This window comes from Serinus canaria, chromosome 4A (assembly GCF_022539315.1).
Source record: "Serinus canaria isolate serCan28SL12 chromosome 4A, serCan2020, whole genome shotgun sequence".
NCBI lineage: Eukaryota > Metazoa > Chordata > Aves > Passeriformes > Fringillidae > Serinus > Serinus canaria.
In genome coordinates this window covers 12,356,410-12,372,731 of record NC_066318.1, presented here as the reverse complement: position 1 = coordinate 12,372,731, position 16,322 = coordinate 12,356,410, and the positions used below count along the sequence as shown (strand labels likewise).

Sequence of the window (16,322 nt, the reverse complement as noted above, 5' to 3'; positions counted from 1 at the left end):
CATAATGCTTGGAGAAAAGGCATCTCCTGGGGAGAGACAGGGGCTCCTTTAAACAATGCCTGAGTGTTTGCAGGTACCTCTCACTTCAGCACATGACAGCTTTTATTCTTAGAAGTGACTGAGGCTGCAGGTGGGATGTGCAGCAGCCTCAGCCCTGCCATCCAACACACCTGCAGCCCAGCACAGGGTTTGTGCTCTCTGGGCAGAGCCAGCAGCAGCCACGCTGAGTGTACACATCACAGTTTTATGCACAAGTCAGAATTGGAGAAATGTCATTCATTATCAAACATTTCAGTGTATTGTTGCTGACAATAGAGCTATTGAATATGATATTATGTTAATTTGTATCAGCTTCTGTGCTTTTAATGAAAAATCTTATTAGCTGCAAGATGGTCAGAATTGAAATGTCTGTAAGTCTTCTACAAAAGCAGCTCATGGAAACACAGAATGGCTTGGCTTGGAAGGGACCTTTAAAGGTAATCTGGTCCAGACCCCCTGCACTGAGCAGGGACATCTTCCAACTATATCAGGTTGCTCAGAGCCCTGTCCAACTTGACCTTGAAAGTCTCCAGAGATGGGACATCCCCCAACCCTCTGAGCAACCTGTCAGCATTTCACCACCCTGATCATCTGTGTGCTTCCCTCAGCACTTGGTAATCCCTTCCATTCTGAGACACTCAGACATAATGTTAGCATGTGCCTAGGTGGATCTCTGAGCTATGCAAATAATTGATTTCTGAGTTTAAAAATTAAGTTCAAAAGATAGCAATTTGAAACAAGCATTTGGTCACTAAGCAGATATTAACAACTTGATTTAAAGTTATACTTTAGGAGAAGACAGACAATGTACTTCTCTGAAAGTGTGAAGAAGTTACTCACAGAGTTGTCATCTCTTAACTCCTAACAGAGAGATGTCTATTTTTCCATATAAAAGACAAAATTGTAATTCACTTCATATAATTTTCTAAAGTAGTTCATGTACTCACTGAAATGTTAGTATGGCCATCTGTCCTTTGATGATTTTACCTGTAGACTTCCATGGGAACTCATGTAAACAATGACTTATGGAAGTTGAAGGACTTACAAAAAGTTGATCATACATGTTCTTCTTTCATGTCCAGTGAAGACCATGCTGAAAACCTTTAGTAACTGCATACAATCAAAAGCTTTTTTTCTTGAAGCTTATTTTCCTAAAAGTAATGTTTCTTTAAAAGAATTGAATTGCTACGTTACCAATTATGCACATATATGTATATATTTTTCTATAAGACATAATTACTCAATGTAGTGAGCATTACTGAGGAAATGAAAATTTATTGATGCATTTTATCTATTTTTAAGTATTTTCCATATACTTCTAGTAGGAAAAAATCAAATATTGATAGGACTGAAAAGAGAGAGACGGAAAGATGGTAGGTGTAGATTAGATATTAGGAAGGATTTTTTTACTGTGAGCGTTGAGGCCCTGGCATAGGTTGTCCAGAGAAGTTGTAGATGCCCCATCCCTGGAAATGTTCACAGCGGGGTTGGATGGGGTCCTGGGCCACCTGGTCTGGTGGAAGGTGTCCCTGCCCATGGCAGGGGATTGGAGGTACATGGTCTTTATGGTGTCTTCCAACCCAAACCATAGCAACAAAGAATGGTTTGATTCTGTGAAAAAGGGCATGCAATTAAACACTTGCAGAAATGACCTGAAATGCTGTTTTACTCAACACAATGTTACTGATGCTGATAGTATTGTGACTTTCAGAAATGAATTGAAATTTTGCATGCATTAGTAATTTCATCCCTAGTTTATTACACTGTACTGTGGGGAAGTACCCAAAGGACATGAGCCTTCCTGGTTCTGAGCATCAGCCAATTACAGACTGGCTTTGCTTAAAAAAAAACTTGCTAAGAGGCTTGCACCACTACCTGCAATTTGTCCTGCAACTGCTCAGTAAAAGTTTCTTTTCTATCTTCTGTAACATCAGCTATAGCCTGTGGTCAGAGATAAGATACCAAATTAGCTGGATTGCTGATCTGATCTAGCATAAGAAATGCAGTACTGACTAGTCCAACTGAAGGTTCATCTAGCCCAAGCCATTGTTTCCACCTGATTTCAGGTTGCAAATGTGCAAGTAGAAAGCATCATATGCTTGCCATCCATCTGGTTCTGGGGCACTGACAAACTTGTGAATCCTTCAGTGAATCTGTGGTGAATCCTTGTGCTGCTCATTTGCTGCTTCCCTTCAGTGTACAACACATGCTGTGGGGCAGTCCTTTCTGCTCAGACTTCTGTTATCCTTTCTGGTGTCAGGAGCCCCAGAGGCCAGCTGGAAGTCTGGAACAGTTCTCCTGAGAGAAGAGTCCCAGCATCATGGTTACCTGGAAGCTCAGTTTTAGCATCTTAGTTCACACCAGCCTGGAAGATGCAAACCTTTTCTCTAGCCCTTGGCCATCTTTCATTGGCAGTGCCCATTGCTGATACAACCCCTCAAGGCTGTGTCTGTGTACACAATCCTTTTGTTTGGTGAACACAACTTAGGGCAGTTTTTTAGCATATTGCAGCTTTCCAGCTAACTGTTCTCCTTAGGCAGAAAGATACTGCTTTTTTCAGAACAGTGAGTAAAGGAAAAACACTGGTCTTGTTTGGGATATTTTTGGATTGTTATGTGTTTTGGGTTTTGTTTTGGTTCACGGCACTCTTCTCATCCCTTTGTTATTTTTCAGATAAAGTTATAATTTCTCAGCTCTTCGACTCTAGCTTTTGAATAAGACATCTCCATGTGGAAAGAAATTATACTTGTTTTATATAGGAACAAAGCAAACTATACTTTCTATGGATATTAAACAGGCTAAATGAAATGTGGCAAACTACTGTAAAATTGATAAATAATGTGATTAATCAGCCAGTCAGGCCCAGGTTTTATGCCCATCATTGGGAGAAGCATTTGAGATACTAGAATATGTTTTGTCAAGCCTCATGGCCATAACAGCCTTGGTGTCATTAGAATCACATCTTTTCTGCAGAATCCTACAAGTCTCTTTTTCAAAATAGGACAGAAGCATAGCAATAAGGTAGCCTGCAACATGCTTAGGGTAAGCCTAACCTGAGAAGATGAAATACGGCCCTGAAGAGGCCAGTGAAAGTTTTGTTATGTATTCCAGAGCAGCCAAGGATTCCCCCAGGTCAACTAGAGTAAATATGCCTAAAGAAAGGGCTCATAATTTAATCACCAAAGACCAAAATTGCAGCCCTGAAATCCCCTGCTTAGCTATTACCTATCACTGAAAATGAGTGATCTCTGCAAGGGGTTTGTTAAATGCTTACACTGCCTGAAATTGGGGGTTTGAGCACACACAAAGCTGTCCTGCCACTGTTGAGCATCCCAGCACATACCATCCAGACCGATCAGCCCAGTGCACCAGGTCTGGCTGCATGGGCACCCTTGACAATGAGCTTCTGGAGTGACATCCAGAGCCTACACAGCTTAAGCCAGCAGTTTCAGAAGGAAAATGTTACCAAGTTCTGTCATGGACTAACTGCTAGAAGTGTCTTGATTTGATTTCCCTCTGAGAGCACACCCTACCTTACAGAGGAACACAAACCACTACCTGGCAAGCAGATACCCTTGGCAACTAAAGGCAGCAGCATCATTCCTGCTGCAGAGCAGGCACACACAGGACTCCTCTACCCTACCCACGTCATCTTCCTTTTGGGGGAGGCCTTTGGTCTAGTTTTATGAAGTGAACAAAGCAGTTCTTAAGAAGTATTGTCATCTGTCAGGAACTTCAAATGTTTGGCAAGAGTCATAAATGACAAAACTTCTTGACAATAACTGATATAGAAAAACTGACAGGGACCCACTGTTCATCATCTGATCATGGTGTTGTCAGTAGGACCAGCTACAGCACGTGTGAATCCCTGGGTGCCCCACATGTTCCATACATATGTATTTTAGTTCAAAAATCTCCAGGGAGAAAGATGGGAGCCCTTACACACACATGTATCTTCAGGGAAGGGTTTCTGACATTGCACACTGGGCAGAAAGTGGCACCTCCTTCCATGCGGAGCTTCATTCAGGTGTGATGAATGTGTATCTTCCCTGAGCCTGCTCATTTTAGGTGACTCCTGCTCAGCATGTTGGCTCTTTTAGATCCCATGCTGATGCCCTAATGCTGTGTTTGGGCAGGGTAGGAGATTTGGCCTGGGCAGTCCAGCAAACCCAAACATCAGATGTTGATACAACTCCCCTTAGTCACTGAAACTTTTGAGATTTGGCTCTCAGAGGCTGTAGAATTCAGGGTGTTTACACCCACAAAAGTTTGTTATTTTTGTGTTTCTTTTTTTTTTCAATTGACAAAATAGATCAAAGGAATTTTCAATAATATAAAAGGCAAGAGCACTAGAAAAGCAAACCAGTAAGTTTCCAAACAATGCAAGTTGAAATACCACAAATACTGCTCAGGGAAATGGGCCCATTGTTGACCCATTGTTGCAGCTGTCACAGGCAAGCCAGAGGCTTCAGCAGAGCTAAAAAGCAATGCTTCTCTGTTGATGAACTGTTATTGTCAATATTTATTAGCTCAGGTACAAAGATGGGTTTGGAGGTCTATAAGTTTGCTGCAAGTTGAAGGTGATTGCTGTCTGGAAAACTTTCAGGAAAGCGAGGTCAGATTCTGGCTCCACTTTTATGTATTTGGTTACAGTAAAGGGGTTGTATTCAAATAACTTCCTAATTTTAAAGAGCATAATTTACTCATATCACTATTTCAAGAATGATCTTAGAAACTAGACATTTTATTACAAATGCTAGTAAGTCTTCCACTCCTCATCCATTGAGTCAATGTACTGGGACAGAATTTCTAGCATCTCCAGTTTATCAGGATAGGAGTGACAGTTGTAGTGATTTAGCAAGGTAATAAAATGAAATTATATCAGCCATTATTTGTGGACCCAGTGTGCTCTCTTAGCTGCCTGCAGCTTGCTCTTCCCAGTTCTTTCTGCACAGTCCAAGAGGAGGTCTGAATAGGTTCTCAGCTTTCAGTTGATGGTCTATCAAAATTAGTATTCAGAGGTTGCAGCTTGTAGCAAGCACATTTATAGTCATATGAGAAGTGCGTGGCTTTATGGGAGCTCTCAGTTTGGAATTGTGTCTGTTTTCAAAAAGACATGTACATAGCACAAAAGATGAAAATGAAAGAACTCTGCTGTTTCCTTCTTCTAACCTGGGTTCACCTGGGCGAAATGAGTTTAACCCTTTTGTGTTAAGAGTGCTGAACATCCTATGTCACAAAGGGACAGGAAACTATACTCTGTGAGAATAACTCAAACCTTTACACTTCATGCTTTGGGCTCTCTCTTCAGTGATTTGAGCACTTTGATTTGGAAGGAAAAAAAAATAATCTGTTAATTGCCAGTAGCTTTCTGACCTATCTGACTTTGTACTAAATGAATTTGAAGCTCTACAAGGAGGGTTCTAAACATTCTAAGCAGTTTTTTGTGTGTTAAAATTTTGACCATAGGCTGGTTAATTTTCGCCTTCATGCACGGAGAAAAAAAAATTAAACCCGTGGATCTGTGAGGTGTCCAATTTCTGGAGAGAAGAAAGTGTTACTTCCCCTTTAAGCCTGGCGCCGTTCTTGTGTGTGAGTGTGCGGGCTGTGTGTGTGAGTGTGTGTGTGTCTCCTCCTCTTTGAGTGACACAGCACTTAGATATGCCTATCAGTAACTTAAACCCCACAAACTCCACCTTCTAAGTGAGGAAGCTGTGGGTTGATGGAAATGTAGTGAGCAGATCGAGACAGACAGTGAATCATTAGCAAACTGCAACGCCAGGATGAACTTGTCTGGAACCTAAAAGGAGAAAACAGGCTGCGAGTCCTCTGCGGCGCTGGGTTTGCTCAATACAGCCAAAGTGGATCTAAAAGCCAGTTGATTCCCAGTCCAAGATGCTGCTGGTTTCCCAGCGGGTAGAAGCACCACGGATGGAGCCACATATTCCAGTAAGTAGCATTTGAAATCGATATGGGCTGGGAAAGTCGGAGCTGGTTTTAAAAGACTTAAACACCCTCGGAACAGTTGCTCACCGGGCTCGGCACGGTCGCAGCCAGGCTGGAAAGTTTGCAGGGGCGGTTCAAGAAAGTGCCCACCTTGGGCTCGCTCTGCCCGCGGGTCCCGTGTGCCGGGGCCGCCGGAGGGAAGGGGACAGAAACTTGAGGGGGCAATTTCGCCCTCCATTCTGGTCAGAGCTGAAGTCGGACCACGGAGAGGAGGGCAGGAGGGAGGGGGTCCGTGGGCTTTAAAATGGTGGTGAAGAAGGTGATTTACGGTGCGGTGCGGTCCCGGGCACGGCGGCGGGGCAGCCAGTGCGCGGCAGCGGGGGACGCTCCGTGGGTTTCCGTGTCATTGCTCGGGTGGTGACGCGCTGGGCTGCGGGCAGAGGCGCTGGATGCTGCGGGAAGAGGCGGTGGATGCTGTCGGGGGCGAGCGGGAGCGGGGACTCGCCGGTGCGCCCGGCACCGCCAGCCCGCGGGTTCTCGTGTCAGTGCGGCTGGGCCGGCTCAGCCATTGTCCGGGGATTTCCAGCTAAACTTGGATCAGACAGGCAGGGGAGGATAAACCCGTCATCGCCCGGGGACTCCGCCGGGAGAGTGTCACGCGTGGAGGGGCCAGCGGTGGTCCCTCTAGTGTCATTTTTTTAACAATTCCTGGTATTTGCGTTGGCAGCCGCGTGCTTGGTTATTTTGGGAACCCGAAGCTCACGTTCTATAGGCAGGATTGTGAACAAAAGGCTCGTCCGAGCCCCGAAGGAGCCCTGGGTTGTTCCTGACGGGAGCGTGGAGCGCGGCGCTGAGCCCGAGCTGCGGGAGCGCTTGTGCGGGAGCAACCCCGAGTGCGGGCGCTGCTGCCGGCGCGGCGCCTCCGCCGCTCGCTGCCGGACCGTCCGTGTGCTCGGAACAGAACGCGTGAACAAAAAGCGTGCTGACTCACGCTTTAAACTGTTTTGGTTTCTGATGCTGTGGTTAAGATCGGGGCTCAGAGCAATGGCAGGGTAAACACAGTGCTCGCTGGCTCGGTCCCACGTTCCCCCCCCCCAAGCAGGGGCTGCCCCTCTCCCCCGTCAATAGCCGGTCCCTCCTCCCGGTCCCTCCTCCGCCGCCTCTCCCGGCCTGTTGCTCGGCCCGGAGGAGCGCCGGTGCCGGGGGCACCGCGGCTTTTGTTCGTCTTTGGCTGGAGGGGGGTTGTCACCAGGGTGACTCGGAGGGATCCCGGGGAGAACGGCCGTTTCTGGGAAGAAAACGAGCTTTGATTTCCTTTCACACCGCCCCCCCTCCGGCCTCCCCCCCGGAACAATAAATTAAAAGGCCGCTTTTGTTTTCCACGGTGCTCCCGGCGGGGGGGCGGCGGAGCCCGGGGCCGGGGAGCGGGGCGGGAGGCGCCGCGGAGCCGCGGCCTGGCGCGATCGGGCGGGCAGGTCCCCGGTGCGGCGTGCGGGGGACGCGCGGCCGGCTCCTCTCGCCTCGCCTCGTCCCGTCGGAAGCCGCTGAAAGCCGCGAGGACCGGCCGCTTGCGAGAAGCCTCCTGGAAGAGCCTTCCTCGGCCGCCTCCTCCTCGGGCAGCGGGGGCACCCTGCGGTGCCTCCCCCGCCCCGCCAGCGGGGGGATTAACTGCGTCTGGCCCCTTCCGCGGGCCGGGGGCGGAGGCGCCGGGCTCCCCCCCCCCGCCGCCGTGCGGCCGCCCCGGTTGGGGCGGAGGGCGGGCTGTGGGAGCGCCGTGAGGGCGGAACGCTCCCCCGGTTATATAACGCGAGTCTTCCCCTACTTAGCCCCGTAATCCCCGGGTAATGCCTAATGCCGGTGCCCCGGGGGGCTGCGGGGCAGGGGGTGGCTGCTGCTCCCGGAGCTCCCCCTCTGGGTCGAGCTGATGGGGAAATAAAGCTGCTGATGTGCAAGATGGACCATATGGTGCCTCCGGGAGACAGGGAGCCGGAACGGCCTTGAACCCGCCGGTCCCGGCAGCTGGGTGCTGCCTCCCCTGGCGCACCGGCATCCCCCCAGAACGGGCTGCCCGGGTCGCGCCCTCCCGCTCCCGGGGCGGAGCTGCGTGCCGGGAGAGCGGCGGCGGCGGGAGGCACCGACAGTGCCCGGGGGGAACCCTCGCCTCGGGGAGAAGGGGGGAAGCCCCCACGCACGGGTGGGGGGCTTTTCCCCACGGCTCGCCCCGTGCAAGGCAGCGAGAGCAGTTAGATAAGTTACACGCGATCACCTAAAAAAGCAGCGATCTAGTGCTGGCACTGCCCATTTTCAGTCCACTCTCCCTGCCGTATGTTTAGAAGGGAGAAAAAAATGCACTTTGGGAAGGATGCTCTCAGCTGAAGGAGGAGGTGGGCTGGGGGGCGAGGTACAAGGAAATTCCATGTTAGGAAAGCATTAGCAAGGGGTGACTTCTAATGTTTTCCTGCGACTGACGTTGACAGTGACACACATGTGTGGGTTGATATTGGAACGTCACAGAGTTTTTAAACTCAACCAGGAAATAGTCTGTTGCTCAGGGATAAAAAACAAATAGTCTGTACTGTAAGGCAGGTAACATGCAGTTAACAGCCCTCGAGTGAGTGAAAAGCTGTTCAATGTTCACAACTGAGCAGCTCAAATTCAATCCAGCTTTTTATTTTCTGAGGGTTTTTTTCTCTTTTTTACATGTAGTTTTTCAACTCTATTCCTTTTAAGTAATACTTCAAAATCAGAAAAGCACATATTAACAGGGCTTTGCTTTTGGTCCCTTGTAACTAAATATTTTGAACTGCAAAGTGTCTTTGGGTTTTTTTAAAGCTAAAGGCAGTTGTTAGAGGGTTTGTGGAGGGATTAGTAATTAAAGGAGGCAGTTATATTTTTTAAAAAAAAAATTGTATTACTTCCTCAACACAGGCAGGAGTGTTTATATAATACAATGTTTTTTACTGACCCCCGTTGTAAATGATACAGTATGTCAGCATTTGGAGATTTAAAACGGGATTAAGAAGCTATTGTGATAGATGGTTTCTGAATATGCGGGAAGATTTACTGGAAGAGTTCATGATCCCAGGTGTCAGGGTGATACTCTTGCCCTGACTTAAGAGGTCACTTACCTGCCTGGGTGTGACTGTAGGACAAGAATTGACCCATTAATGGGCTTCATGAGAAAGACAAAAGTTAGGAAGGCAGAAGGAAACACAAGGGCAAGAATAACAGTAAGAAAAATCCCTAAGTCGTCCTGTAGGTTAAGTACAGTGCAACTCACTGGTTCCCTGTAATTTAATCAATAAATGTTCTATTCTACTCCATTCTATCTACTCTGATAAAAGTCGCCTTAAAATAACTTTTATGAGTACATAGCCATGGGAAAGTGAAGTAAATAATGTAGAAGCTGTGACAAGTGGATTTATCCAAACTGGGGGATGGAGTAGTAGTGGGTTGAGCTCCTGAAATAGGGAGAGGGGCAGAATCCCCAGGTTTTCATTGTTCCCTAGTGCTGGCTGTGTCAGCGTTTTTCAGCATTTAGGCGAAGGTGACTATAAGTTACGATTCATTAGTAATTGGTATGGTCTCCAAATAAAGATAGCTAAATCAGTTTAAATGGTGCTGGCACCTCTCCAAGGAGTCTTCTTTATATCTGACACATTTGCTGCAAACTTTTTTGAGGAACAATTAATACTGTGCACTGCTATATCATCCTCTGTGGGAAGAGCAGTGATGTAACTCACTATGAAGGCTTTCTACCTGATGTTCCAGTTTGACTTGCAATGTTTGAAAAAAACCCCAAAACCAGCATTTTGAACTGAAGGAAGCAGAAGACACACCAAGGCTTTTTGTTGAACTGTTTTATATCAATATTGATTTTTTAAGGGGGTTTGTGTTATAAAGAGGGAGCTTTTATCCCCCTGAGCTCTTTGGCAATTATCTTCCTGCCATAAATGTTGATACGCACATAATGGATGTAACTAAAAAATCTCCTTATCCCAGCAGAAAAGGCTGACTGTTTGTTGGAGCAGAGAGAATGCTGAGAGTGTGAATAGACAAACCCATATGTCGCTGGTGAGAGAGATAAATGATGGACGAACAGGAGTTGGTTACTATGGATCAGCACAATAAACCAATTCCCATCATACACCTCTCTTAATAATATACCAGTCTCAATGCCATTGATGGGTAACCTAGGTAGCACCAGTCAACTGTAAGTTTTTCAACTGTTCTTTTCTACATATCAAAGAACAGTTGGGACATTTCTAATTTTTTCAGATGTTGAGTGCTAAAATTACACAGAACTTCCTTCCTTGCCAGTAATTTTGAAGGGGAACTTTAGAGCACAGCTGTAAAATGCCAAATGTGCATGATACCACTGTGTGCTTGTAGTAAGTTTTGTGTTGTGCACCCCTAAAAGGGGTACCCTTGAAAAGGCACTCGCTGAAAAAATATGTGATAAAGCTGGTTGGGTGTATAGTACTGCCTTCATTAGGGTTGTTTCAGAATTGGACTGGCTTTTGGAAGATACTGAAATATTGTTTAAAGTGAAAATAAAAAAATGCTGTTTAATGTTTAAAAACAGCCCTGTAGAACAGGCAGTGATCAGTACAACAATTTTACCTTTCTGTAACCCGTTTCAGGACTGGCAGCAGCTGAAGGGAAGCTTTGCAAAACAGTCTGTGCTTGTATCACAGTCTCCTTCCCCTGTTCTGTACTATCACTGCTAGTGCTTTGTGCAGAAAATTGAAGTCTTTGTCATTTAGAGGTTTCACTTCATGTCCTTGTCTTCTGGTAGATATTTCTCATTGCAGTTGCTGTGGACTGGCCTGTTAGCTCAGTTCACAATTGAAGTATATCTCAGGGTGACAGCATAAGCAGGGCTTGTGGCTCTTAGGATACGACTCCATGGTTTCAGAAGTCACCACTTAACACTACCAGAGACCAGTGCAGTCAGAGTGGGATAACTTGGAAATGAATTGGAAAGAGTAGTTATTCCTCTTGGGAGCCCTGCTCACTGGTAATATTTTTCATTTTATTAAATAGAGGAAAAAGTATTACTAAGTCATTCTTTTCCTTTAAGAAGAAAATACTTATTTTGTGCAGCATTTACTAGCCAAGTTGCAGTAGGTCTTTCAGAGCTGTTACACTTGGTGTGTGCCCTGGGTTAACTGCAAGCTGTTCATTAGGTTGGGTGATAGGGGAGTACACCCAGCTTTCTCCTTCCAGGGCCCAGCCTAGCAGTCCTTTTCCATTTTGTAGTGGATGAGGCTCAGATTTGATGCAAGAATTATGGGCTCAAGGATCAGGCCCTTCAGTATAGACAGGTAATTGTTGTGTGCCTCTGCCCTGCTCATTCTCACCTGATGGGGGAAGCTAAGTGGAAGCAAAGCACGGCTCAGTGTACTATCTCTGATGGGTGAGTTTTACCTGGCTCTGTTGTGCCCAAAGGGAAGAGCAGAGGAAAGAGCTGTGGGTTTCCTTCCTCCCCTCCCTACCCACTAGCTAGCTGGACTGGCTGGAGGACACTTGCTGTGCCCAGGGAGTGTGTTGCTGGAAGCTGTATCCGTGGGGCCCAGGCGTGGGAGATGCAGCGGGATGCAGGATTTCATATGGCCTTGGCTCGGAGCTGCCTCATGGCTACAATGAGCCATTGATAAGCACTGACCTGATTAAAGGGCTGCTGCTCACGGGAGGCTGGGGAGCACCCTGGGCCTCTGGCAGGGGCTGCCCAGGATTCCTCTTTGGGAATGGGTGGCCAGACTGAGGAGGGGCAGACCGGAATTCACTGGAGTGTCCTGTCCAGAGGAAGGTGTCATATTGTGACTTGTTGTGAGCCATGGTGCTTTTCCCTGAAGGGACTTGGCAGCTTTATTGATAAAGGAGTGTTACATAAGTACCCCATCAGGCATGTCCTAATTTGTTAATAATTGATGATCTGGGTAGTACAGAAATGCTGGTGCTGTTAAAGCACTTCCACATAGATCTGCAATCTCTGCAGGCTCCCTGCTTGACTTTTACTTTAATTGTAATACAGGCACTTTGCTTTTTTCCCATTTGGTTTTGGGGTTATTTTTATTTTCTTGGTGATCCCGCTGCAGGTGCCTGTCATGCCTTCCCATTTGGTCAGGGCCAGCTGGGTACTCAGCCTGGTGCAGGTAGGATTGAGGTTCCCTCTGCAGGGCCAGGTGTCACCCCATGTCAGGCAATCTCTTGAGTGGCAGCAGCATCAGCCCAGGGAGAAGCCTGTTCCTTGCACCTTCCACCTTTGAGGGAAGGTATCTGGTGGGAATGGAGGCAGTGATGCCTTTGCAATTCCTGCAGCAGGATTTGCCAGCACAGGAGCCAAGATGTTTCTCACACAGCACAGAACAGGTGCCCTTCAGTTACCCCCCTGTTGATAACAGGCTGTGTTTGCATGGATTTAAAACCTGGCTACTTTCATGTGCCACAGCTAGAGAGATTGGGAAAAACATTTACCTCTGCTGACACACATACAAAAGAAATACTTACTGGGTATCATCATCATGATCTGGCTGCCTCTTTCTTCTTGCATGGTTTTTCTTTTCTGTCTAAGTTTATTTTTCTCTAGAATTAAGTACCTCAAAACTCTGAGCACATTAGGTAGTTACACCTACCCCAGACCTACCTATTTATTTCTTTCAGAGTAACCCAGCACATTTACTCTGTTGAGGGCAGTGAAACCCATTACCTGCATTAAAATCCGGAGCAGCAAGGTAACTTTCTAGTTATGTTGTGAAATATAATGCCATTGTTGGCTTTTATTAATGTCTCGAGGTAGATTACACGGTGGTTAGAAGCCTGTTCTGCTGGGCAAAAGACTGTCTGTAATTTCAAGTGGTTGATCCTGATCAGGCAGTTGGAGCGGCTGCAGCAACAATCCCTTGGAGCTCTAAATCACATTTGTCACAAGATCTGCCTGGTAGTATTGGCTGCTCCAAGCCTTACGCCGACTTTTCAGCATTCCATCCCTTCGGTTGGATCACAGCAGTGAGGGACTTGCCAATCTTCCCTGTTCTTTGTGCCTAATTCTGAAAGACTGGCAGGCTTTATGTTCTGTTTTCTGAAGAGGGCCCAGCTTTACTAAGCTGCCTGTCTGTCAGGGATTAATTTAACCTCTAATTACTACATTTTCTTCACAGTTTGCTGCACATGAGCGTGTTGTAACAAAAGCACAAAGAAGTATGTCATTTTATTTAGCCACTACTCTGAAATTAATTTAGGGGGTACAGAGTCAGATCTGACACACTTGGTGTTAAAATAATTGTGCTGGCATTAGAATTAAAGTACATAATCTTGTTGTTTCTAATGATACAACTGTACTAGTGTAAATAGTGTTGTTAACTTGTTAGTTATAGCCACAGTAATAGAAGTGATATCTGCTTACAGAGAAACACTCAAATAAGCATCTCAGCAAAAGCTTCCCCCAAATAATTCATGGTTTCCTCAAAATAATGGCATGGTTTCTGCTTGATTCCCATCTGACATTTTGGGTTAGGATTACATATCGAAGTGTAGTTTGTTGTTTTTTCTCAAAAGGTCTGCCAAATTGCAGTAAACAAACATTTATGATGGCTTGGGCTTCTTCCAGCCTGGATAATGATTTTTGATTTTTGATTTTTTTTTAACATGCGGCATCATGGGAACAGTACAAAAGGCCTTATGTCCTCTTGTCCCTGCTCACAGTGACATCAGCAGTGCCACAGTTCACACTGAGAGCAGCCTGCTGTCTTGAGGGAAGAGAGTGAATCTGCTCCTGTTACAAAACATGGAATGACTTTCTTCTTTTCCAATTCTGCAATATTTGCAACAAAGGTGTCAGTTGCTGTTTTTTCTTTTGGAAAGTTCAGGCTTGGGAAATGCAGGCTATCTCCAGTTCAGGGAAATGTAGCTAAAGGTTGTTGGTGTTACATCAGAAATGTGCAGTAGGGGTCTTGTCATCCAGCACCGTGTTCATCAACTCTGAGCCAGGCTTGTTAAAAATATAATTTTAACTTTGAAAATGTAGTTTCTCATGTAAGGTTGGATTTTAAAAATCATTGGTTATATACTAATAGTTTATTTCAAACGGAAACAGAAGATTGGTTGTATATTTTTGTGTTGTGTATTTGAGTTACAAAGCATGGGCCCAACTCAGTAATTCTCCTTCAGTAAAAACTGTAGGTGCATTTGATGGGAAACTTCCCCTAAATATTCCCCAAGGTCAGGCAGGACACAATTACACAGTCGCATTTTGTATTTCCTTTCTCAAAAGCAGAATTAATGTGGCATCGTTATCCAGGCTTGTGACAACAGTGACACAGGATTGCCAAAAAGACTAATGGAAGGAAAGTGATGATTGATTCTCTTTACAGTAGTAGATCAGATTATTTCTCTGAATTCTTTCTTCAGTTGCCTCAATTCCCAAACTGTAACCAGTTAGTGTAGTTATTTTCTCTAATTACTTCCAATCTACAAGTAAATCGAACATGAATTAAGATCGACTTATGAGAAGGACGGGGTGGTTCCCTGAGCTGAGTCAGGTTTGGAGATGCTCTCACTGGTCAGAAGTTCAGGATGGTTTGAAAGCTCTGTGGTGCAAGTGGGATTTTTTGTGGATATCAGTTTTCATATAACAAGCCAAGGCTGAGTAATGCTTATTCTAATTTCAAAGTTATCCACTGTTTTTTTCAAAGGGCCTGAATATCTGTATGTACGTATTGCTGGAGGCAATTTTAGGAGTAAATAGTTCCTAGGTTCTTACTTGTGCATTGTAAAATGGGAATGATGGTGCTTTACCTTTACCTTCACACTAAGTATCCTTAACTAGTTAAATAGTTCATAAATCATCAGTGCTTGTTACCAGCTGAGGTCTTTAGGGTCCTGTCAAATAGTTGGAAATTATATTCAAAATAAAGGCAGGTGTAGCCTACTGGAAGCTTCCCTCACTGTGAACAACAGTTTTATTTCCTTACTTTGGCTGTAATGACAACTTAGGTGGACTTTTTTTTTTTATTTTTCCCCTGATATGACATTATAGTATCTTTCTTTTTGCTGAAACTTCAGTATTTCATGTAGGGGTTAAAGAAAATATTTAAAGACAAAAATGGCATCTACCCTCAGGCATGTATTTTAACGTTTCATTCTCTGTCATGGGTCTTCATGGGTTTAAGTTTTCAGCAATAGTAAAAAATTCAATATTTTACAAAGATATTTGTAAAAGTTCCAAACACACTAGTAGCTTTGTCCCCAAGCATTAGTATGTAAACATTCACATAAGTTAAAGAATAATTATGTATCATTCATTTCATGTGGTTGTCAGGATGGATACTGAATATAATTTCACTTTGCTTGGACTAGATATTTAAAATCTTACTAGGATTTTCACAAGTCCAAGTTTATATAAGGAAATAATTTCTGAATGTATTTGATACTTCAGTAACCCAGTAGATCTTGCTGATGGTCAGGTACTTTTAAGAAACTCACTTTTTCTGTTAACTTACTTATTTTCTTGATTAATTGTGTTGATTTAAATAAATTCACACAGAGAAAAAACTCAAGTTTATACAATCTGTAGTCAGAAATACAGGCAAAAGGTTTTGATCTCTGACTGTCAAATGGTGACTCATTTAAAAGGAATTTTTGTTCCTCCCTTTTCAAAGGGTTACTCACTACCAAGCAGTAAATATCTAGTTTTGATGCTGCTGCATTGAAATGCCTGACATTGTTGGTATATTAAGTCCAAAGCTTGTAAGACTGTTTGTTCACAGGCTTCATGGGTTTTTTTGCTTGTTTTTCTTGATTAAAGAAACCCATTGGGGGACTTTCTTCATGCTTTACCCTGTCAGTTTGAGTACAGACTTAGTTTAGATTTTAATAACAGAGGACCCTGTCCATACTTTAAGCAGTGGGTCATTCAAATTATTTTCAAAAACACATGACCAAGCAAGCAGTAATTTCTTTCTAATTTTGCATTGGGTAACATTAGACAAGGACATTGGGATTCATCTAAATAAAAAAAAAAATTCTTTGTCTTCCACATCAAGGGTTGTGTGCTAAGCATTTTCTAATACTGCATAGCGTAAAGCTGAAAATAAATTGTACTGAAGAGAGACACAAAATCCAGCCCAAGGCATGCCCTTTTTCTCCATTTCCATATTAATCTTGACTCTCTGAGCCATCTCTTTTGTCTTCCTGTTCCTACCTATTCTACACATTTGATGGAAGGGCACAAAGGCATGTTTGAATCTTCCATCTCATCTCCTCTTCTTAGGTATGAGTATGTTGGTTTGAATTCACATAGCATTGGAAAGATGTTTTCTTGGTTGTAGCAACAC

General features: G+C 44.7%; 1 protein-coding gene across 1 annotated transcript in view; it reads left to right on the top strand.

The window, feature by feature from the left end:
• Nucleotides 1–4,653: 4,653 nt before the first annotated feature.
• The window catches only part of MAMLD1 (mastermind like domain containing 1), an 82,097-nt gene continuing 70,428 nt past the window's right edge, over nucleotides 4,654–16,322 (top strand). Inside the window, exon 1 of the mRNA XM_018914300.3 lies at nucleotides 4,654–5,988. Coding sequence (XP_018769845.1) covers nucleotides 5,935–5,988 — 54 coding nt within the window. The 5' untranslated portion in view covers nucleotides 4,654–5,934. The remainder of the gene's footprint in view (nucleotides 5,989–16,322) is intronic.